Here is an 18624-nt window from a genome sequence, read left to right as displayed (position 1 = left end):
AATGACAACTCATTTTCATTGATTAACTCACTTTGAAAGTAACATTTGTTAGCGTTTCCCTTCCTGTTTTTCCTTTGTGATATCGCAGAATTCGGTATTGATTTCCTCCAGCTCCGCACCACAAAGATCACACTGGTCCCCGTTCCCGTCATATAGCCCAGACGTCTTATGGCTTATGAATAAATCAGTAGGGACGGGGACCAGTCCATGATCACAGTGACATGGTGCGTGTAGGCCCTACATGTATCATTATGCCAAAGATACCTGTAGATGTACGGTAAATGTAGGCCTACAGTATATACGTAGAGTCACACACAGTTTTTGTACACAAAATTTAGGAAGCGGAAGAAAGCAGATTTGACTTTCAGAAAGCAGAAAATTCTTGACTTTAACGAATCTCTATTTCCTCATTGAATTAAAAACTGTATGACACTGTTAATTACTTGCTTAAAAGTCACATGGCTTGTAAGAGCGGATTGAGAGACTTTGCTTCTTTGGATGAGTGGGAATAATATGGAACATGAGTTTTTTTCCAGCTAAAGCATAAAGTTTTAATGAATGGATTTAATGCTCTCTGACTTTGGAACCAATTTGGTAGACTAGGAGATAGCAAACATACCTCTGAATTGTTTGGTACCTCTCTCTTTACCGGGGAACTGTTCTCATTCCAAACTTTCCCTTCTGTAGAGCTTGTCATCCAGAACGGGTCGGGTGCCTTGCAAGGTAGTAACCTGGAGATGGAGTGGATCATCATTATCGTCCTGTTGGTGCTCTTAACGCTCTTCCTGATAGGCCTACTCTGTCTGTGCTTCTGCTGGAGCCGGAAGGAAGGAGACCGGGAGTAGGGACAGTCTTCCCGGAGCAAGATCGATCAAGGACTGCTAGTTACAGGAGTTGATTCTTGAAGCACCTTCTTGCATCTTGTGACTAGAAGGAAGTGCCAGCGATTCTTAATTGTCAAACTTCAGGCATGTCGACATGAAATTTCATGAACTTGGCCTACCCGGCGAACGTTGCAGTGAGGCACCACTGACGATAGCTAGAAACACAATAAACCAAGGTTGGCCAAGCCCATAAATAATCCAAGTATTGATTAGGATTTGTTGGCAGTCGACTGTGCTCATTACGTAGATCCTCATGCACACAGGTCTACTCAAGCGGCAGAAATTGAAAATGTTCTATACAAAGTCTTTTTACTTTAATCTGAGGGGCTGTCATTCATGTGAAAATGAGAAAAATGGTATTTTTGTAAGAACTCTGTACATTTGAAAATAAAAGCTTTTAAATATTGAGTAATTTGAAGGAATGTTTGTAAATGTTTAAATGGTGTATTGGACATTCAGGTATATGCTGACATTTGTATAGGATTAGACTTTTATGTTTAAATTACAGTTCATATATATTTGGGTCAGTCATGGTATCAGGTATTGTGGAATTGCTTGCATAAACAGTATTTAATATTGATTAGAATGTATTTTAGCAAATGAAGTATTTTATACTTGATGTACTGTAAAGATGAAATGGTAGTATTCTAAATTTTTTACAGAGTAATTGTTATCTTTTTAACGAGTTACAGGCTTTTGCATAATTCAGGTAGTTGTCTTCCATTCTGGGGTTATTTTAGAATACTCAATAATTTTGAGATATTTTTAACCAGAAACATTTTGTATTAGCAAAACAAATGTCAGGTGGATGAAATTGATTTGATTGGAAGACCAGAAATATCAAATAAAAAGAAAGCTTTTTTAGCTGAAGTTACATGCAAACTTTGAAATTGAAATGACTTGTTCTTAGGCTTAAATTGGGTTTTTATCACATGCTAGCGAGAGCAACAGCAGGAAATTTGGTAATACAATGCCAGATGCTGAAGACAAATTTATACCAAATCTTCCCAAGATCACCAGTCAAGCAACCAAGCTGTCCTGCTGACCTACTCTACTCTCTCCCCTCTAAAAATCCAGTACTTTCTGATACTGTACTTACAGGGTGTACCTTTCTATCAAAAGTGGAAATCCAGAAACCAAACCTTGTACTGTTCCAGTGGTAAACAAAATGAAATAGCTGCACATGATGCAAGGTATGTGTCTTCTTTTCTGTTGATGGAATCTTTGGAATTCCTTTCAGTTGGGGGGGGTGCAGTAGGCACAATAGCCTTAGGGTATACAGCTTGTGCATCACGGTGGGGGGTCTCCCTTTACCGGGTAACATGCTGGATATCAATAGCCGGGTACTTGTGCATCTTATACTCCAGAACCTATTGCTGAAGGGGTTGGATAACAGAAGTGTAATAAAAATACCACCCCCCCCCCAAAAAAAAGGCAGTTTAAGATGTAATACGAGCCAGAATTCCATGAAGGAAACATTTATTTTTGAGGTGCTGTAATTTACAGTGGTAAACATACTTTATTAAACTATACAATCTTTCTACACTTAAAATCCGAATTTTTAAACTTCTCAAAAACTTTACAAAATTTCAGTTCAAACTGAACATAATAGATCCTCACTCTGGGGAGAAATGGGCTGGATGCCAAGCATATTGCATTCAATCCTAATTCAGTTTGACATCGTTTTTTTGAATTTTAAACCAGTGAGTACTTTTTAGTGGATGCAAATAAATCTATGATGGGGTGTAGGACTTGAAACACCCTGCCTTCTTTATGTTCTCCACTCTGGGCACAGCATGTTTCAGCATTGGACCCACCACACACCCAACCTCTTTTGACCACTCTTGATAACAGGTGTCAGGTGAGATTGACCAAATAACAATAGCTGAAAACAGCTGAAAAGATGCATACAGAAGCTGAACTGTGAAAATATCTCCCATACATTTGTACACAGCCAGTGAGGGGAAAAAACCTGAAATCCAAAACAAAAAAACTGAAAACAGCTAAAAAGCTGAGAAATCTCACCCCTGAGATATAATTTGCGAAGTGCACATCTCCACATTAAAAATCCTCCTTTGCTGCAACAGTCACAGACAGTCAAAAATTCCTTCCACTTGCTTTGCCCCAGTAAAGAGACACATGGGGGCCATTTGACTGATTTTGACTGATAGGACAACTTTGTCAAGAACGCATCTTTGCATAGAGGGGTTAAGGGTCCTCAGGGTGCTATGTCAAGGTTACCCCTGCTCAATGGGCCCATTACCTAGAATCACCTCAGCTCCTTGGGGAGTATACAGCTCGATGCTGCCATTTTAGGCCCCAAAAACACACAACCACCCTCTCTGCCCTTACATCTCTCGCCAAATAACGGGGCATTTTCATAAATTGACAGCAGGTTTGATACCCGCATTCCTGAAATTCATCAGGCAGTGTTCCTTGATGAACGTACTGTCTGTTTGCCAGGACTGGATTAAGTGCTCTGTAGGCTCTGCTACAAGTCCTAGATAGAGCCTCGCATTTGATGTTTGAACCAATGTACCAATGGCGACTTTGAAGTTTTCTTAAATTGAAAATTCTGAGAAGGGGGTTTAAACTTTCAGACACTTCTTTGTAAGTTTGTCTGGGAGTTATTTTAACATTTCTAGTAATGAAACCAATCTAGGATATCTTAAAGCACCCTAATTACTGTAGCTTGCAACCCTGACAAAACTGCAGCGAGGAGACAATGAGAAACAGTTACAGAAAACGGTTAATCCTCGGAATATTCTCAGTAAAACCCATGGGATCAGGTAGGGACTGGAAACCCAATCCACGTGTGGACCTGGCTGAGAAATGAACCCGGGAACAAAGGGGTGAACCTCGAGGAAACAACCACTACACCAGCCTGTGATACTCCCTTTGAGTACTTTATGGGTGTCTTTTCTGGCACACTGGTATTTTCCCAAGCCCTAAAAAGCTCCACAGGTGCTAAGCAGAGAGCCTTCTGTGCCAGCCCGCTGTGATGTTCCTGTATCTAGTCACTTTAACAGCCTTCCCTTGTTGCTTTTTGGTTTAGTCGCACATCGTTCTTTTTGTGGTATCCAATGAAGTGCAAGTGCCAAGACAGCTACCTCAGTGGTCAAAAATTTTTGCTTGCGAAAACTTGCGCCTCTAGGATCCGGTTCCGACTGCAAAAGATCAAGAAAACTTGTTGCAAAATGGATATAAACACAGCGCTTTTGTGACTATAGTGAAAATCTTACTCGAGCAAAGTTTGCCCAAACAGTCCTTTATTAAAACAAGCTAGCTTTTAAAGTTAAGTAACAATAAACTTCAGGGGGAGCCAATTCTTGAGATTTTACTTTGGAAATTAGAACTTTGCAGATATCAGAACTTATCTGGATGTTACTCTGACTGGAAGCACTTTTAAGAAAACAAAAGGTTCCCAAATGCAAAACTGTGGGAATTAACAACTTATCACAATAAAACTTTTTTCTAAGATATAAGAGGGTAAACTGAGATTTTGTCACAGAGGTTTCAACACTGCCTCCATGTAAGACATTTGGGAAAAGAATCAACTTCCTAAACTTTCCTATGGCATTTTACTACCTCTGAACCCCTTCACTTCTAAGTGGCAAAAGTGCCCTCGCTACGGACTCATGATTACTGAGTGACATGTTGGCCATTTTAATACCTGTTGCATCTGCTGCCCGGTCGAGAGCCATCCGACGTCGAGACGCTGTGTATACTCAACGCTGTGCCCGGCCTAGGGGAAGGTGGGTCTAGGGGCAGACTCTCCATGGTCGACCGCACACTCTCAAACCTACAGCAGATGTATAAAATGCAGACTAGTTTTTTATACATTGTGAGAAACAAATACTGCAAATATGGTAAGGTAAGGCCATAATCTAGAATCATGCTCAAGAGATTTCGTGAAGGACTTTGCAACTATGGTATCATTGGTTTAGTGTCATCTGCATGGGGCCTTTACCTTGCTGTAAGACTTGCTTCCAATGATGCCAAATCCTTTTCAACACTCTTCAGCTGATTCTCAACCTGTCTGGCACTCAGCGCTGATTGAACGAAAAACACAAACATGAGAAAGTTGTCAGCAAAAAACCAAACGTTTTGTGGGCATCAGTAGAATCTCCCAAAGCATTATGATATTCCCAACGAACAATTCTATTCGTTCCCTCGATGTTCCCACTTGCTGAGCTTAATGTTCTTTATCCAATGTCAAGGGGTTGTTGAAGTGAAAACAATGACGATATGTTGTTGACGGACTTTCTAGCAAGATTTCCACAATGGTTCTGAAAATTGTCTCTGGAAAAATTTGCCACTGCAAATGTATTTAGAAGAGATTTGTCTCTGTCAAATTGAAACCTACCAGACACAGCTGACATGGGTCTCATTACAGGGGCTGACTTGCTTAAGCTTCTTGTCATGTGAGCACCGTCTAAAATTTCAAGGTTAGGTATCATCGCCTGGATGTCATGATGGTAACTGAGAACAGAGAAGTGGAGCACTGTCCTTGAAACTGGTTTCAAAAACAGACCTCACACGGTCCAAAAATCCTCTAAAGAAGGCATCTCTGGCTGAATTCATCAAATAGTGGTAATGACCAAAAAGACGTTCCACAATCTATTTTACACTATTGTGGTTAACACTGAAGATCTTGTTGTCAGCTCTCTTGCTTAAGGACATAAATAGCACTTGCTTTAAGCCTCTACAACATGGAGAAACTGGCTGGAATGCTCTGGTTAAGTTTTAGTTTCCAGAACAGGTAAGAAGAAAAGTCTAGTTTAAACTTCAAGTCGTGAAAAAACAAATTCACACAATGCACCCTTTACTGCAATTTCTCGAAATGCTCTCTGTCTTGAATTTAAAACCTTTGTGAGGAAAACACCTCACGTGGTGTACTGATATTACCTAGGTTTTTCGCCGTCCTCTGCACAGAATGGATTTCCGGACAAATACAGCTCAGACAGACTGCTGCACTTGGCTAATGAGCACTGCGTGAAAGGGAAAAAATGACACGCCAATTGGCCGAGCTCATTACGTGGATGCATCAACTGTCAGCAAATTAAAAGCTTCACTGCACAAACATGTGGAAGTGGGCAAGTGTAGGTGGAGACATGTAGACATTGTGGATACGCCTGGTTGACTTTTCAACTACTTTAGTTGACATTAGATAGGGAATGAAAATAAAGGGACACATCTGGTAAACCAAAATTGAATTGGGATAGTTTTATAACAACAGTCGCGTAACACTTCATATTTCCATTTTGCTGATTAAACTCAGATTGTGTGTGTGGATTTGCCTCAGGCATGTCAGATACAGCAAGGGCAAAATAACATCACCAATGTTCATGTACAAAAATCTTAAGTGAGCCTAGGACTGAACTGTAGAGCAAACTGTTTTGCAAGAATGATGAAGTAAAAAAAATGATAGTTGCATTCAACAGTCCTTGGTCCCCTGCCAAGAAAAACATCAAATAAACAACAACAACAAAAAATGATAACTATTTACCATGAAGGTCCACTTTAGAATCCTGTTGTCACTCACATTAAGCACCTCTAATGATGGAAATAGTTCCGTTATGCAGGTTACCTCAGCCAACTGGTTGTTTGACACATCCAAATTCTGTAAGGACCTACGAGAAACAGAGATTAGCATTATAACGTGACCCAATCTAACCAAACAAGTCTCAAGTCGCCACGACAACTGTTACAGTTGAATGCCTTTGACGGAATCTTGAAAAGTGTAAATCAATTGCAGCCCCTAAACACTTTCCACCCAGGTAATTTCCATTTCTATCAGGATACCGAAATGAAGAGAGTAGTTTGTTCTTTTTCATGCAATCTAAAAAAAATACTTAAAACTTGGTGCCTGGGGACTACCAACATCAGGCTGGATAGCTCAACTGGTACAGATCTGGGGCAGTATTTAAAAAATTGTAATTTCAAAACCTGTCTTATTGCTGTCTTTAAGTTATGTTAACATTTGTCTGCAAGGTCCATTTCCACATCTTGATTTCTAGATGTCTGAAAGCCATTAAAACAAAACATATCCATCCCCCAAAACAGAGCTTGACAGAGCTTGAGTAATGCAACAAAACTGTTTGTCACTCACCTTGCTTTGCCCAAGGCCTTCATATGACCCGTTGTCAGGCTGTTATGTGACAGATTCAGAATCTGAAAATAGTCCAAAGTCAGGAAGTACTGAAATACCAGTCATTTTGATGAAAATGCCATGATAGCATTTGTTTTTGTGCATAGACTTGAAATGAGACCAACGAGTTTTGTGTCAAGGAGGCATTGAAGGACACTGTTGTTTCATGTCTACATGGATGTCTTGTAATTTATTTATACATGTATCTAGGATATTAATGCAGACATACCAGGAAGCTGCCTGACGACAGGATCTATGGAGACTGGTTCCTGGTCCCTCCATTACATTATATGGACCTTACCTATTTTTTGTATTCATCTCAGCTTGAAACCCTGCCAGACATGTCATCTGCATCACTTGTACTGCACCAAGATCCAGCAGGCCAGCTATATCCACAAGGCCAAATGGCCTCAACATCTCTGGGTCAAATGGCCTCAGACAATGTGGGTCAAACGATCTCAAACTCTGTGGTTGCCAGACACCACAGGATCAAACAGTACGCTAGTGCCGCTATTCGCTGGGACCAGCTCTAATGATCTCAACATGAGCAGTTCATTCACTGGTGTTGACTCCCCCAATTACAACAAAGTGTACCAGGATTTTACATTTGCTACACCTTGCTGAGGGCTAAAAATTAATGGGCGCAGGGAGCTAAGATGTGCCAATTTGTCTCAGATATGCGCCCCTACATCATACAGACAGGTGCAACTACTTACACCCATTTGACTCCATTATTGTAAGGAAAAATACATGTACCTGAATATGTTTACCATTTGTTTCTACTTTTGTCATAAAAACTACCTGAACTTTTTGACTTCACTTCGCATCAGCCTTGTCACGGAACCATAACACGGTACACTTTTTTTACGATGTCACTGAGCACACGCTGCAGTCTTGCATGTGATACATGCACACACATGAACGTACACACGCATACCCACGGCCAGTGTCACGATCTCGCTAAATGGTCTGCACAACACAGTGGCCATGTCTGAATAGAATTTACTGGAAACTGGCCGTGACCACGACCCCCTAGACTTGTGCGTAAATTGAAGCCAAACGAGCGGATTCGGCTTGGACTTCAGTTTAGATGGTTCCAGTCCTAGCTTGAACATGTGGTTTTGAACGTTCCTTCAAAAGAGCTGGAACCAGCGAAACCAAAGTCTCAGCCTAATCCACTCATTTCAAAAATGCTCGATTGCTGCAGTTAGTTCCTTTTTATGTCTGTGTGCATACGCAAATTATAAAGGCCTGGTGCCTGACTCTTGGCATCACGTCACTAAGCACGTTTGAGGATTGTGACTCTGAGTCTGACAGTAGTGAATAAAGCAGGGGTGTGAGAGTTCAGCTTTTTTTGGTTGGATGTTGACCCCAAATGTCAGCTGTTTCGTACACCTGGTCTGTACAAAAGTAATGGGATTTTTTAAATTCCATCTTTTTGCAAGCAGTTTTCAGCTTTTTATTTAACTGGCCACTCACACCCCCAATAAGGAAAGAGTGTACAGTATTTCTAGAGCAGCAGGCATTTTATCAAGGTTTTAATCTCTGCCAAAGCCTAAGCCATAAGTTGTCAGTGTCGTTAATTTAAACAAAAGCAACTGCAAGGACCAGGGTCTTTTCTTTCTTTTTTCTTGGAAAGACACTATGTCTTTAACATTGTATGGGAGCTACTTGCTCCCTTGATGATTGGCCCAATTTCGAGCCCTGATAAGGGTTAACCTTTGGATCAGAGAAAACCTTTGGCTTCATTCCATATTGATATTCACACTGCTTTAATATCAATGTTCCTGAGAAGAAACTCAACCAACACTGAGCTGGAATCCTCGTGTGAGAATTGAGGCTGTGGCTGATGATAACACATGTACCTGTCAAAGTCACTGGCTAGCAACTGACAGCCAATGGCTAGCAACTGACAGCCAATGGCTAGCAACTGACAGCCAATGGCTAGCAACTGACAGCCAATGGCTAGCAACTGACAGCCAATGGCTAGTGACTGATAGCCAATGGCTAGTGACTGATAGCCAATGGCTAGTGACTGACAGCCAATGGCTAGTGACTGACAGCCTGCATAGACATGTGCACTACTCCACAACCTGCCAGTTCATTCGAAGGCAATCCTCATGTTCACCACAAATTAGGAAAAAGTTCTACACAGTGATGGTTCAGTGTGTACAAAGTCTGATGGAAAAAATTGAGTATGTGTACATGTGCATATGTATGGTTTGGAACTCACAGTAACATGGGGAAGTCCCTTCAAGCCAGAGATGTCCGTTAACTTGTTGTAGGACAAATTCACTTCATTCAGCTGGAAAATAAAAATACATCATATTAACTTGCAAAAAAAAAAAAAACACCCCAGACCCATCTACTTGGAGTTGAAATACATCCTAACCAGAAGGGTTTTAACTGGACCCAAGCATGCATCGGGTGAACAGGTGAAGACCACCCATTCAAATATTACTTGCATGTGCTTCCTACGTCAAACATGCCATCCGCCTAAGCCATGTGTCCTATGCCAAACATGCATGAAATTGGCACCCAGGCAGTTGGTCCCCCCTCCTGACCATCTTTGTTATGTAAAAACACGGCCTCTATTGTAACCAACTTAAAGTGAATACTCTCCATGGTAACATACAGGTGACATCAGCCTATTTGTGACTACCGTGAAATTTTACTTTTTCAACACAGTTAATTCTGCTCTTATGAGTTCTGCTCTCCTAATGTATTTCATTTAATCCGCGTACAGTGTGCTAAAAGTCTTAAGTTTGTTTGGGGGGCAATCAAAATGTTTAGGGAGGTTGGGAGTTATTGGATGAACGATGGTGTTTATCTTGAGTGCTGCTATTTGGAAGAGGCAAGATTGTTATTTCTGATCTTACCCACCTTTTTACACCTGCTAAGATCTGTCACAGCTCTCAGACCATTGTGGGTAGCATGTAGCTCTTCCAATGCTGATAGACAATTTAAACTCTACTTGAACAGAAAAATAGTCACATGTACTATATTTTACAAAACTCAAATATCAATCGACAGTTTAAAAACTATTAAAAAGTCAATTGCTGATAATTTACAGAAAATGTTTATGTTTTCAACAGAAATAGCAGAGTGAAATCAGTTGACGGCAAACAAAACCGAGAGTTGGAATCAAGTCATTCACAAGAAAGTCAGTCCACAAGACAATCTGTAATCAGGTCAGATAAAAAAGGGATAAATGAGGAGAAAGGAATGCCAAATTTGTCACTGTTCATTTCAGCTTGTGAGTTGACTTGGAACTGACTGACTTGTGACGGACTCAATAACAACTCTTCTACACATCAATAAATGGTAAAAGAAGTACAGGTCTTTACAGTTAGGGTTTCAATTTTATTGCTGCTGATGTCAAGAAATGTCAGCTGGGAGCAAGCGGCGATCTCTCTGGATTCTAGCTTCCTGAGACAGTTGCTATCAAGTCGCAGTACCTTGAGTTTCTTGAGACTAGACAGACACTGTCCTGCATTGAATAAAATGATACGTTATATGTTAAAACTGCAGTATTGAAGACTCCATGTAAAAATGAACATTTGCAACCTGGCAACAACATCCCACGGGGCCAATACAGTCAAACCTCATTAACAAGAAGTCCTTTGGACTCTGCCCATTACCTTTAAATGAGAAGAACCTTCAATTATCAGGATTGAAAGCAGTGATGAACAAAGGATTGAGACCTACACAGTTCCTTGTTATAAGCAGTATGTTGTTAACAGCATTCAATTGTACAATGTGTACCTGCACTATACTGCAAGCACATTTATGCTGGTAAGCAAGATCTGTGATTTTCTTTACAATGTATGGACTTTTTGTGCCATCTCGCAACAGCTACATTTATACACCCAATCATCAAGTCTCTATGCTTTTCAATGTTAATCTGGGTGGGGTCAGTTATTGTTCAAGTTACACACAGGAAATGGAAATGAACAGAATCAAAGAAGACATTTGACTGGACAATGAGTCTTACTGAAAATATCTCACCTTGAAGAAACTGGATGATGGGTCTGGCCAGTGCGCAGTGTGCGGCCTCCTAAGGCCTTCCCACTTTTGGGAATTGGATAGTAAAGTTTGATAATCAAATGTCGAATATTAAGAGTTTGAGTTGTTACAGAAGGCCGTTAACCACTTCCTGATGGGTGGGATTTGCATATGCGGAATAAGTTCCGGCGATTTTCAAGATTTTCCATTTTCAAAATTCTTCAATAATTCATAACCTCATTTACTGGATGCTTACACCCACACGAATGACTGTCTGGTGGCTACTCTAATCTGACAGGCGACCTCCACTGACGCCCGAGTACTGCAGCCGGGCCTGTTGCCCAGTAAAGAGAGCCCACATTGTGTGGTGTTGCATAATTTCCTTTTTCCTGAAATTGGCCAAGTGTGTTGCTGAATGGCAGTGGTGTCTAGTCAAATGCAGCCACATTAGCGAGCAGCGGTACTGTATCGCTCATCTAGAGCTGAAGCACTTTTGTCCCCGCTGATAATCCGCAGGCGCTGAATGCTACAAATAGTGGTGTACAGTTTCAAAACAATGATGGATTACCTCCAGCTATGCGTACAAACCCATGGTGCCTGGTATGGTACCGGGAACCCCGGCACCGAGTGGTTAAACCACTAGGTAACCCTTTGACATTGACAGGAGCGACATTGACCTTGGCAGGAAGAGACGTGCTACTATAGTGGCAAATTCATTGGTAAAGCAAATGACAGAAGAAGATCAAACAAGCGGAATGAGCAGAACTCACCCAAACTCTGTATTCTGTTGTGCTGAAGTTGAAGAGTGTGCAGCTCAACAAGACTGAAATAAAGAATGACGTGAGCTGAACATTGACAATCTGACTGATGCTACCCTGGTACTTATCACAGAGCATCTTGGATCTTATTGTTTTGTGAGTGCTGCACTGTATTACAATCTGACTTATGCTACCCTGGTACTTATCACAGAGAATCTTGAATCTTATTGTTTTGTGAGTGCTGCAATGGATTACAATCTGACTTATGCTACCCTGGTACTTATCACAGAGAATCTTGGATCTTATTGTTTTGTGAGTGCTGCAATGGATTACAATCTGACTTATGCTACCCTGGTACTTATCACAGAGAATCTTGGATCTTATTGTTTTGTGTGTGCTGCACTGGATTACAATCTGACTTATGCTACCCTGGTACTTATCACAGAGAATCTTGGATCTTATTGTTTTGTGAGTGCTGCAATGGATTACAATCTGACTTATGCTACCCTGGTACTTATCACAGAGAATCTTGGATCTTATCATTTTGTGAGTGCTGCACTGGATTACAATCTGACTTATGCTACCCTGGTACTTATCACAGAGAATCTTGGATCTTATTGTTTTGTGAGTGCTGCAATGGATTACAATCTGACTTATGCTACCCTGGTACTTATCACAGAGAATCTTGGATCTTATTGTTTTGTGAGTGCAGCACTGGATTACAATCTGACTTATGCTACCCTGGTACTTATCACAGAGAATCTTGGATCTTATTGTTTTGTGAGTGCTGCACTGTATTACAATCTGACTTATGCTACCCTGGTACTTATCACAGAGAATCTTGGATCTTATTGTTTTGTGAGTGCTGCAATGGATTACAATCTGACTTATGCTACCCTGGTACTTATCACAGAGAATCTTGGATCTTATTGTTTTGTGTGTGCTGCACTGGATTACAATCTGACTTATGCTACCCTGGTACTTATCACAGAGAATCTTGAATCTTATTGTTTTGTGAGTGCTGCACTGTATTACAATCTGACTTATGCTACCCTGGTACTTATCACAGAGAATCTTGGATCTTATTGTTTTGTGAGTGCTGCACTGGATTACAATCTGACTTATGCTACCCTGGTACTTATCACAGAGAATCTTGGATCTTATTGTTTTGTGAGCGCTGCACTGGATTACAATCTGACTTATGCTACCCTGGTACTTATCACAGAGAATCTTGGATCTTATTGTTTTGTGAGTGCTGCAATGGATTACAATCTGACTTATGCTACCCTGGTACTTATCACAGAGAATCTTGAATCTTATTGTTTTGTGAGTGCTGCACTGTATTACAATCTGACTTATGCTACCCTGGTACTTATCACAGAGAATCTTGGATCTTATTGTTTTGTGAGTGCTGCAATGGATTACAATCTGACTTATGCTACCCTGGTACTTATCACAGAGAATCTTGGATCTTATTGTTTTGTGAGTGCTGCAATGGATTACAATCTGACTTATGCTACCCTGGTACTTATCACAGAGAATCTTGGATCTTATTGTTTTGTGAGTGCTGCACTGGATTACAATCTGACTTATGCTACCCTGGTACTTATCACAGAGAATCTTGGATCTTATTGTTTTGCGAGTGCTGCACTGGATTACAATCTGACTTATGCTACCCTGGTACTTATCACAGAGAATCTTGGATCTTATTGTTTTGTGAGTGCTGCAATGGATTGTGAGATGTTGCAATTTGTCATGCTTTTACAGCACCCAAATAACTCACCAACATCTGATTGGTGGGTTGTTGATCATGTGCTACTGACTTTGCGACAATTACATCTCCATACACGTCTACCTGTATTTACATTTATGTAATGGCTACTTTCAACCAATGTGATGTATTAAGCAAGTAGGTCTTTAATTAGGAAAAATGTAACCTACCTTTCAAGATTGCTCACTGATGTGATCTCATTTCCATACAGCTTCAACTCTCTCAAATCCTACCGAGAGTCAAGTGCAACATTACAGCTTGGTTTATACTGAAACAAATCACACTGATCCAACGCGTGACAAAAACCAGTATAAGGCACACTTGCTCACACGATAAATGCTCGCTTATCAAGGCATCCTATGCTATGTTGGGGCTTGAACAGTGCAAGTGTAAACCTAAGGAGTACAGGGTGCTTCAGCAACACTGCAGCTATAGCCCTACGCTTAGTTATGTTTAGTATTGCAGGACAACATGGTACAGTGTATGTTTGTGCACATGCTGATGAAAAGTGGTTGAGCCAATTCAAGCCAATTTGCAAGCAAGAACTAGCATGCATAGTAGGACCACATGCATGTACTGATGATGCCACAGTTTGCTTACACCTGCGCTTTCCTAAAGAGGGGGGTATGGTCCACTGAGCATGATAGGAAAGCATACATGTATAAAACACTGTGTGCTGCTATCATTTCAGTATGTGATGTGTGCTTCACAGGCTTTCATAAACAGACTGTAACCAGCGCCCTCTAGAATTCCGGCATGAAGCCAATAAAAGCTAATTTCAGTATTAAGTAACTACAATACTGAAATCATACCTTCATGTGATGCAGATTTGTGATCTGTTTAATGAAATTACAGGACAAGTCCAACAGACGAAGATTCATAAACTGAAATGATATAACACAAAAATACATATACTGTAATTAAGCAAAAACTAAAAAAGTGAATATAGACAGAATTGTGGTTTATTATAACACACAAAACCAAAATGCTTCTGGATAAAAAGCAGGATTCTGTGCAACATTAAAGCAAGGTTCTAATTAGCAAATTTTGAAATACCAGCTCAAGTTTCAGCTAAGTGTATATTTGCATCCACTTACGGGCACTAATATTATTGACAGCTATAAACAAGTTTTTCTTAGCCAATGGCATGGGATTCTTGCCCGAGTCTGTGAATATTTGGCAGCAATAGCAATAACAGATGGCAGTCTATTCAAGTAAAATCTTGAACAATTTACAACCACTTCCACAACTCTTGAATTATGGCTTTAAAACTTAAAAAGAAAAAAAGGCAGCATCACTGAGCAGCATAAATAAGACTTTGAAATTCTCATACCTTCTCTAAGTTCGGAACTGTGCCAATATTGGATGCATGCAAAGTCACTTCATACACATCAGCATACTTGGACTCTTGGCTCATTTCAAGCTGCGGCAAGATTAAAATAACTATTAGAGTTTCATCTTGAATGTGACTATAAAACACTTCAACCAAGACAGACCAAAATGTGTTCAACTTCATTTTAAAGTTTGCACCATCACCTGGTTATAATTTCATTCTTCAAATTTTCTTACTTTTTTTCAATAAAGTCTAATTTTCAGCAAATTTCTCAACAAATTCAGGGTTGCGTTACCTTGCATGCAAACAATGAAGAAAGTTTGACTCTTTGTGCAATATGCAGTCAATGTCCAGGGCAGATCCAGTGCTCAAATTAGTCTGGGTGCCAAAATTGGTTTATTAAAAAGGAATGCGCGGTGGGAGGAGTATAAAACCTTTCTGTGGCCTTTCTGTTTGTTGAAGCTACACTGAGGGACTTTTGGATGGAATCAGAACGAAGTGCATCAAAAATTAAAATTGAATTTCAACTGAATTTGTAAGCATTACATACGGGTTAGTAAGCAGTGCCAAACCGTTGCCTCTTCACTTACAATTTCTTGAGGTGACACGGTTTGGCATTTTGAGTCTGACTGTCCAGATGTGCCATCTTCAGATGGCACATCAATGAATCGCACATCCTGTCCTCTGTCATTTGCCTGCAAATCCTTATCCGTGTGATCATCAGCTACAAGTTTGAAGGAATTAGGTCTTCGGAGAAAAAAAATCAATGTGTTAAATATCAAAATTGTGCTAACACTAATACTTAAACCAATTATAGTTTTTGACAAGTAATTTTATCTTTTGCTGGACAGAATAGTGTTTTGCAATCTTTTCACACAACTCACAATGCAACAGATGGCTTAGTGTACATGTATTAGTAACCATGCCTTTTTACACAGCAGGAGACGATTAATAATTCACTTCAGGCAATTTTCTTTTCTTATGTAGTGGCTTTGGTTGCAGAAACCATGTGGTGAGTTGTGAATCAATTATTTAAAGCACTTTACATGACCAATCAATGTATTCAGTTCAGTTTCCCGTAGGCTATCATGGTCCTGCAGCAGCTTGTTCAATATGTACATGTACATGCTCCCAGTAAGCATGTGAACCTTGGTTTTAAGCCCCGCGACAATTGTCAAATTTTTCTTTCAAAAATTTTCAGTCAAATCTTATTTTTACTTTCTAAAGACCTCGTTTTTTTGGGGGTAGATTTACAGCCCTAGAGGATTTTTATAAACGGGAGATATAGACTGTGATCCATTTGCTACAGAATGGTCTGGTTTCTGTTTCCAGTGGTCCAGTTTAGAGTAATAGAAGTAGACAGCATCTACATGTAGTCTAAAGTGCCATAACTACCACGATAAAGTTGAAAGTAAACAGCTCAGCAAAACCCAAACAAAAACAAAACAAACCCCCCATTAAAGAAACAAAACAAAGATACATTTGAAAATCACAAATGTGTTGCATTTAATGTTAAACTGTTTGATTTTTTTCAATGTTTTCACAAGAAATTATATCCAAAATTAAAACTGAGCAGTAAACAAGACTTGAGATCAAAACCAATGCCCAGCTACCCCAAGAACTGTGGAGCTCATCATCTGCCTCACTCCCAGTGCCCTACATTTGTGAAAGCGTGGTGGATGATGAACATAACCAACCCCACAGTTTAGGGTAAACGCCAGCCCCTTCAACTTCAAGGCTTCAATTATTAAAATAAAATATTTCTTCTAAAATTTTGAAGCAAGTTTTACAACTATTGGCACTCCTTTCTTTCAATTTGGTGTGGGGCCAATTTTCTCCGCCATCCAACGCATTGAAGCTCACCTGTTTCGTGCATGACCCGTCACATCCCCACCATTCGCAACACGGCGTCCCAGATCAATGCGTGTTGCTGGTCGTTGGTTGTGTGCTGGCGCACTACAGCTGTTTTTTGGCGTCTCGGTTGAGCTCTTTCTGCGCGTCATTTCAGAATTTTGATTGACCCTGGAAGAAATGGGTGCCAGCTTCGACTTGGCTTGAAGAACCGTGGGTTTGAAAGATGCCATTCGAATATCCCCACTGGGTTTTCCAGGGATTCTTCCTGGAGAAAGTTTCCCGTTGTCAATGTCAATATTACTCGCCAGCGGGAGCTGCCATTGTTGTTTAATTGACACTTTAAAACACTTGAGGGCGCCAGAGTAAGCTCAGCACAGGCGTTGAGCAATGAGTACTCGATCAACGGGACCGTGGTTACCCCATAGTTCGACTAAACGTCTGATCAAACGCACGTTGGTCGACGATGGTTGGACTAGTCTAGAAAACTATTCGCGACCAGCCTACCGAGGTTGGTCGCGTCGATCGTTGGAGTCCATCAACCATTTTTAATAGAACGGTGCGTGCAGAATGGACCAATGATAAGAAAAATTCCTGGAAAACAGTATGCCAGTAGTAAATGACCATTTTCACTGTAAGTTTTCTATTTTACCACCTTTGCTCCCCTTCGGCCTGATGACCTGAGGACAGACGACTAGGGTCGTTCGCACTTCGGCCTAGTTGGATCAAGGAGCATGTTATAACTAGCGGTCGGTTGGTGACGCATTTAGGGCATGTGCTGAGAAGTTGAAGTGCGAACGACCCCGTAGTAAAACGTTGTTGGGTCATCAGAGGCCGAAGGGGAGAAAAGGAGGCAACAGGAAGGATAAACTAGTAAAAATAAAAGTGAAAATGGTCGTTTACTTTTGACATACTGTTTTCCAGGCATTTTCCTTACAACTTGTCCTCTCTGAACTGTGTTACTACGACTTATGGCAATCAACGATGCGACCAACCTCGATCATACTGAGGCTGGTCGCGAATAGTTCAAGTTGACTCAGTAGACTAGTCCAACCGCCATCGACCAGCCTGAGCGTGCGTACAATCAGAGTTGGTCAAACTAAGGTTAACTATGATCCTTAATCGAACTTGCCCGACCCGTCACTGCAAACTCTAGGGGACTAGGTACGTCACGAACCATTCACCACTAGTTAATTGCCTCTACAGTCTAGTAGTCCATTTAATAGTTGCCTTAAACCGCCTTTAATTGCACAGAGCAGAGAGGGCCAATTGTAAGAAAAATGACGGAAAACATGTCAGAATAGTAAATGACCATTTTCACTTTTATTTTTGCTATTTTGCCCCACCTGGTCTCCCCCTTCGGCCTACTGACCTGACCACGGTTGACTAGAGTCGTTTGCACTCCAAATTCACCGCATACATGCCATCATGCGCCAGGTACGTCATGAACCAACCAAAATGAGTTAACTAGTATAGCGCGCCTTCATCAAACTTGCCCAACAATACAAGACAGGGCATTCATCATGTTTTTTCCAGTCTTGAAAGGACACTGATCTGTCGAATTGTCGGACTGTGTGTACTTTAAAAAGAAAAGAAAAGAAAAAGCCAAAGCCACGAGTAGCCCTTTTAGTCAAGTCTGGTTCCACCATCCTGTTGTGTTCACAAAAAATCGAAAGCGGTGCAAGCTAGACGTGTCCACGATTGAAGCGCAAGACTAACTGTCCGGTATTCTTAGTTGCTGTGGAGTCGGGAGATACAGCGGCTGTGCATGATGAATAACGTGTCCCCGGTAAAATGTTAGCCAAACGAGGGAGGGAGAAGTGAGGGGGTTGGGCGGTTAAAAAAACAAAGTGTGCGATACGTTGGGGTAC

General features: G+C 40.8%; 2 protein-coding genes across 5 annotated transcripts in view; one reads left to right on the top strand and one right to left on the bottom strand.

The window, feature by feature from the left end:
• Positions 1-2642, top strand: part of LOC110976137 (uncharacterized) — a 36591-nt gene extending 33949 nt beyond the window's left edge. For all 4 annotated transcript variants that reach the window (XM_022229173.2, XM_022229174.2, XM_022229178.2 and 1 more), the window contains one exon: positions 688-2642. In XM_022229173.2, the coding sequence (XP_022084865.2) occupies positions 688-845 (158 nt within the window). In that variant the 3' untranslated portion in view covers positions 846-2642. The remainder of the gene's footprint in view (positions 1-687) is intronic.
• Positions 2332-17096, bottom strand: LOC110976138 (uncharacterized). Its single transcript, XM_022229179.2, has 16 exons — positions 16766-17096; positions 15493-15649; positions 14903-14992; positions 14382-14453; positions 13740-13798; positions 11811-11863; positions 10383-10525; positions 9919-10005; positions 9269-9340; positions 6997-7058; positions 6394-6517; positions 5793-5875; positions 5251-5366; positions 4855-4936; positions 4558-4686; positions 2332-4051 (listed from the first exon to the last, which is right to left on the bottom strand). The coding sequence occupies exons 1-16, from the start codon at positions 16984-16986 to the stop codon at positions 4003-4005; spliced, it is 1599 nt and encodes a 532-aa protein (XP_022084871.2). The 5' UTR covers positions 16987-17096; the 3' UTR covers positions 2332-4002.
• Between the last annotated feature and the right edge of the window lie 1528 nt (positions 17097-18624).

The sequence above is a fragment of the Acanthaster planci genome, linkage group LG07 (assembly GCF_054643075.1).
Source record: "Acanthaster planci isolate LZ-2023a linkage group LG07, COTS_SCS, whole genome shotgun sequence".
NCBI classification, from domain to species: Eukaryota; Metazoa; Echinodermata; class Asteroidea; order Valvatida; family Acanthasteridae; genus Acanthaster; species Acanthaster planci.
The sequence above is the reverse complement of the archived record's forward strand: the minus strand, read 5'-3'. Positions and strand labels throughout refer to the sequence as shown.

Excerpts from the sequence above, each read along its gene's own strand:
- LOC110976138 (XM_022229179.2), bottom strand. The coding sequence starts at position 16,986 with ATGGCATCTTTCAAACCCACGGTTCTTCAAGCCAAGTCGAAGCTGGCA. Across the intron at positions 14,993-15,492 it reads CCGTGTCACCTCAAGAAATT|CTTGAAATGAGCCAAGAGTC; the intron begins GTAAGTGAAGAG and ends ATCTTGCCGCAG. Across the intron at positions 9,341-9,918 it reads ATCTTAGCAGGTGTAAAAAG|CTGAATGAAGTGAATTTGTC; the intron begins GTGGGTAAGATC and ends TTTATTTTCCAG.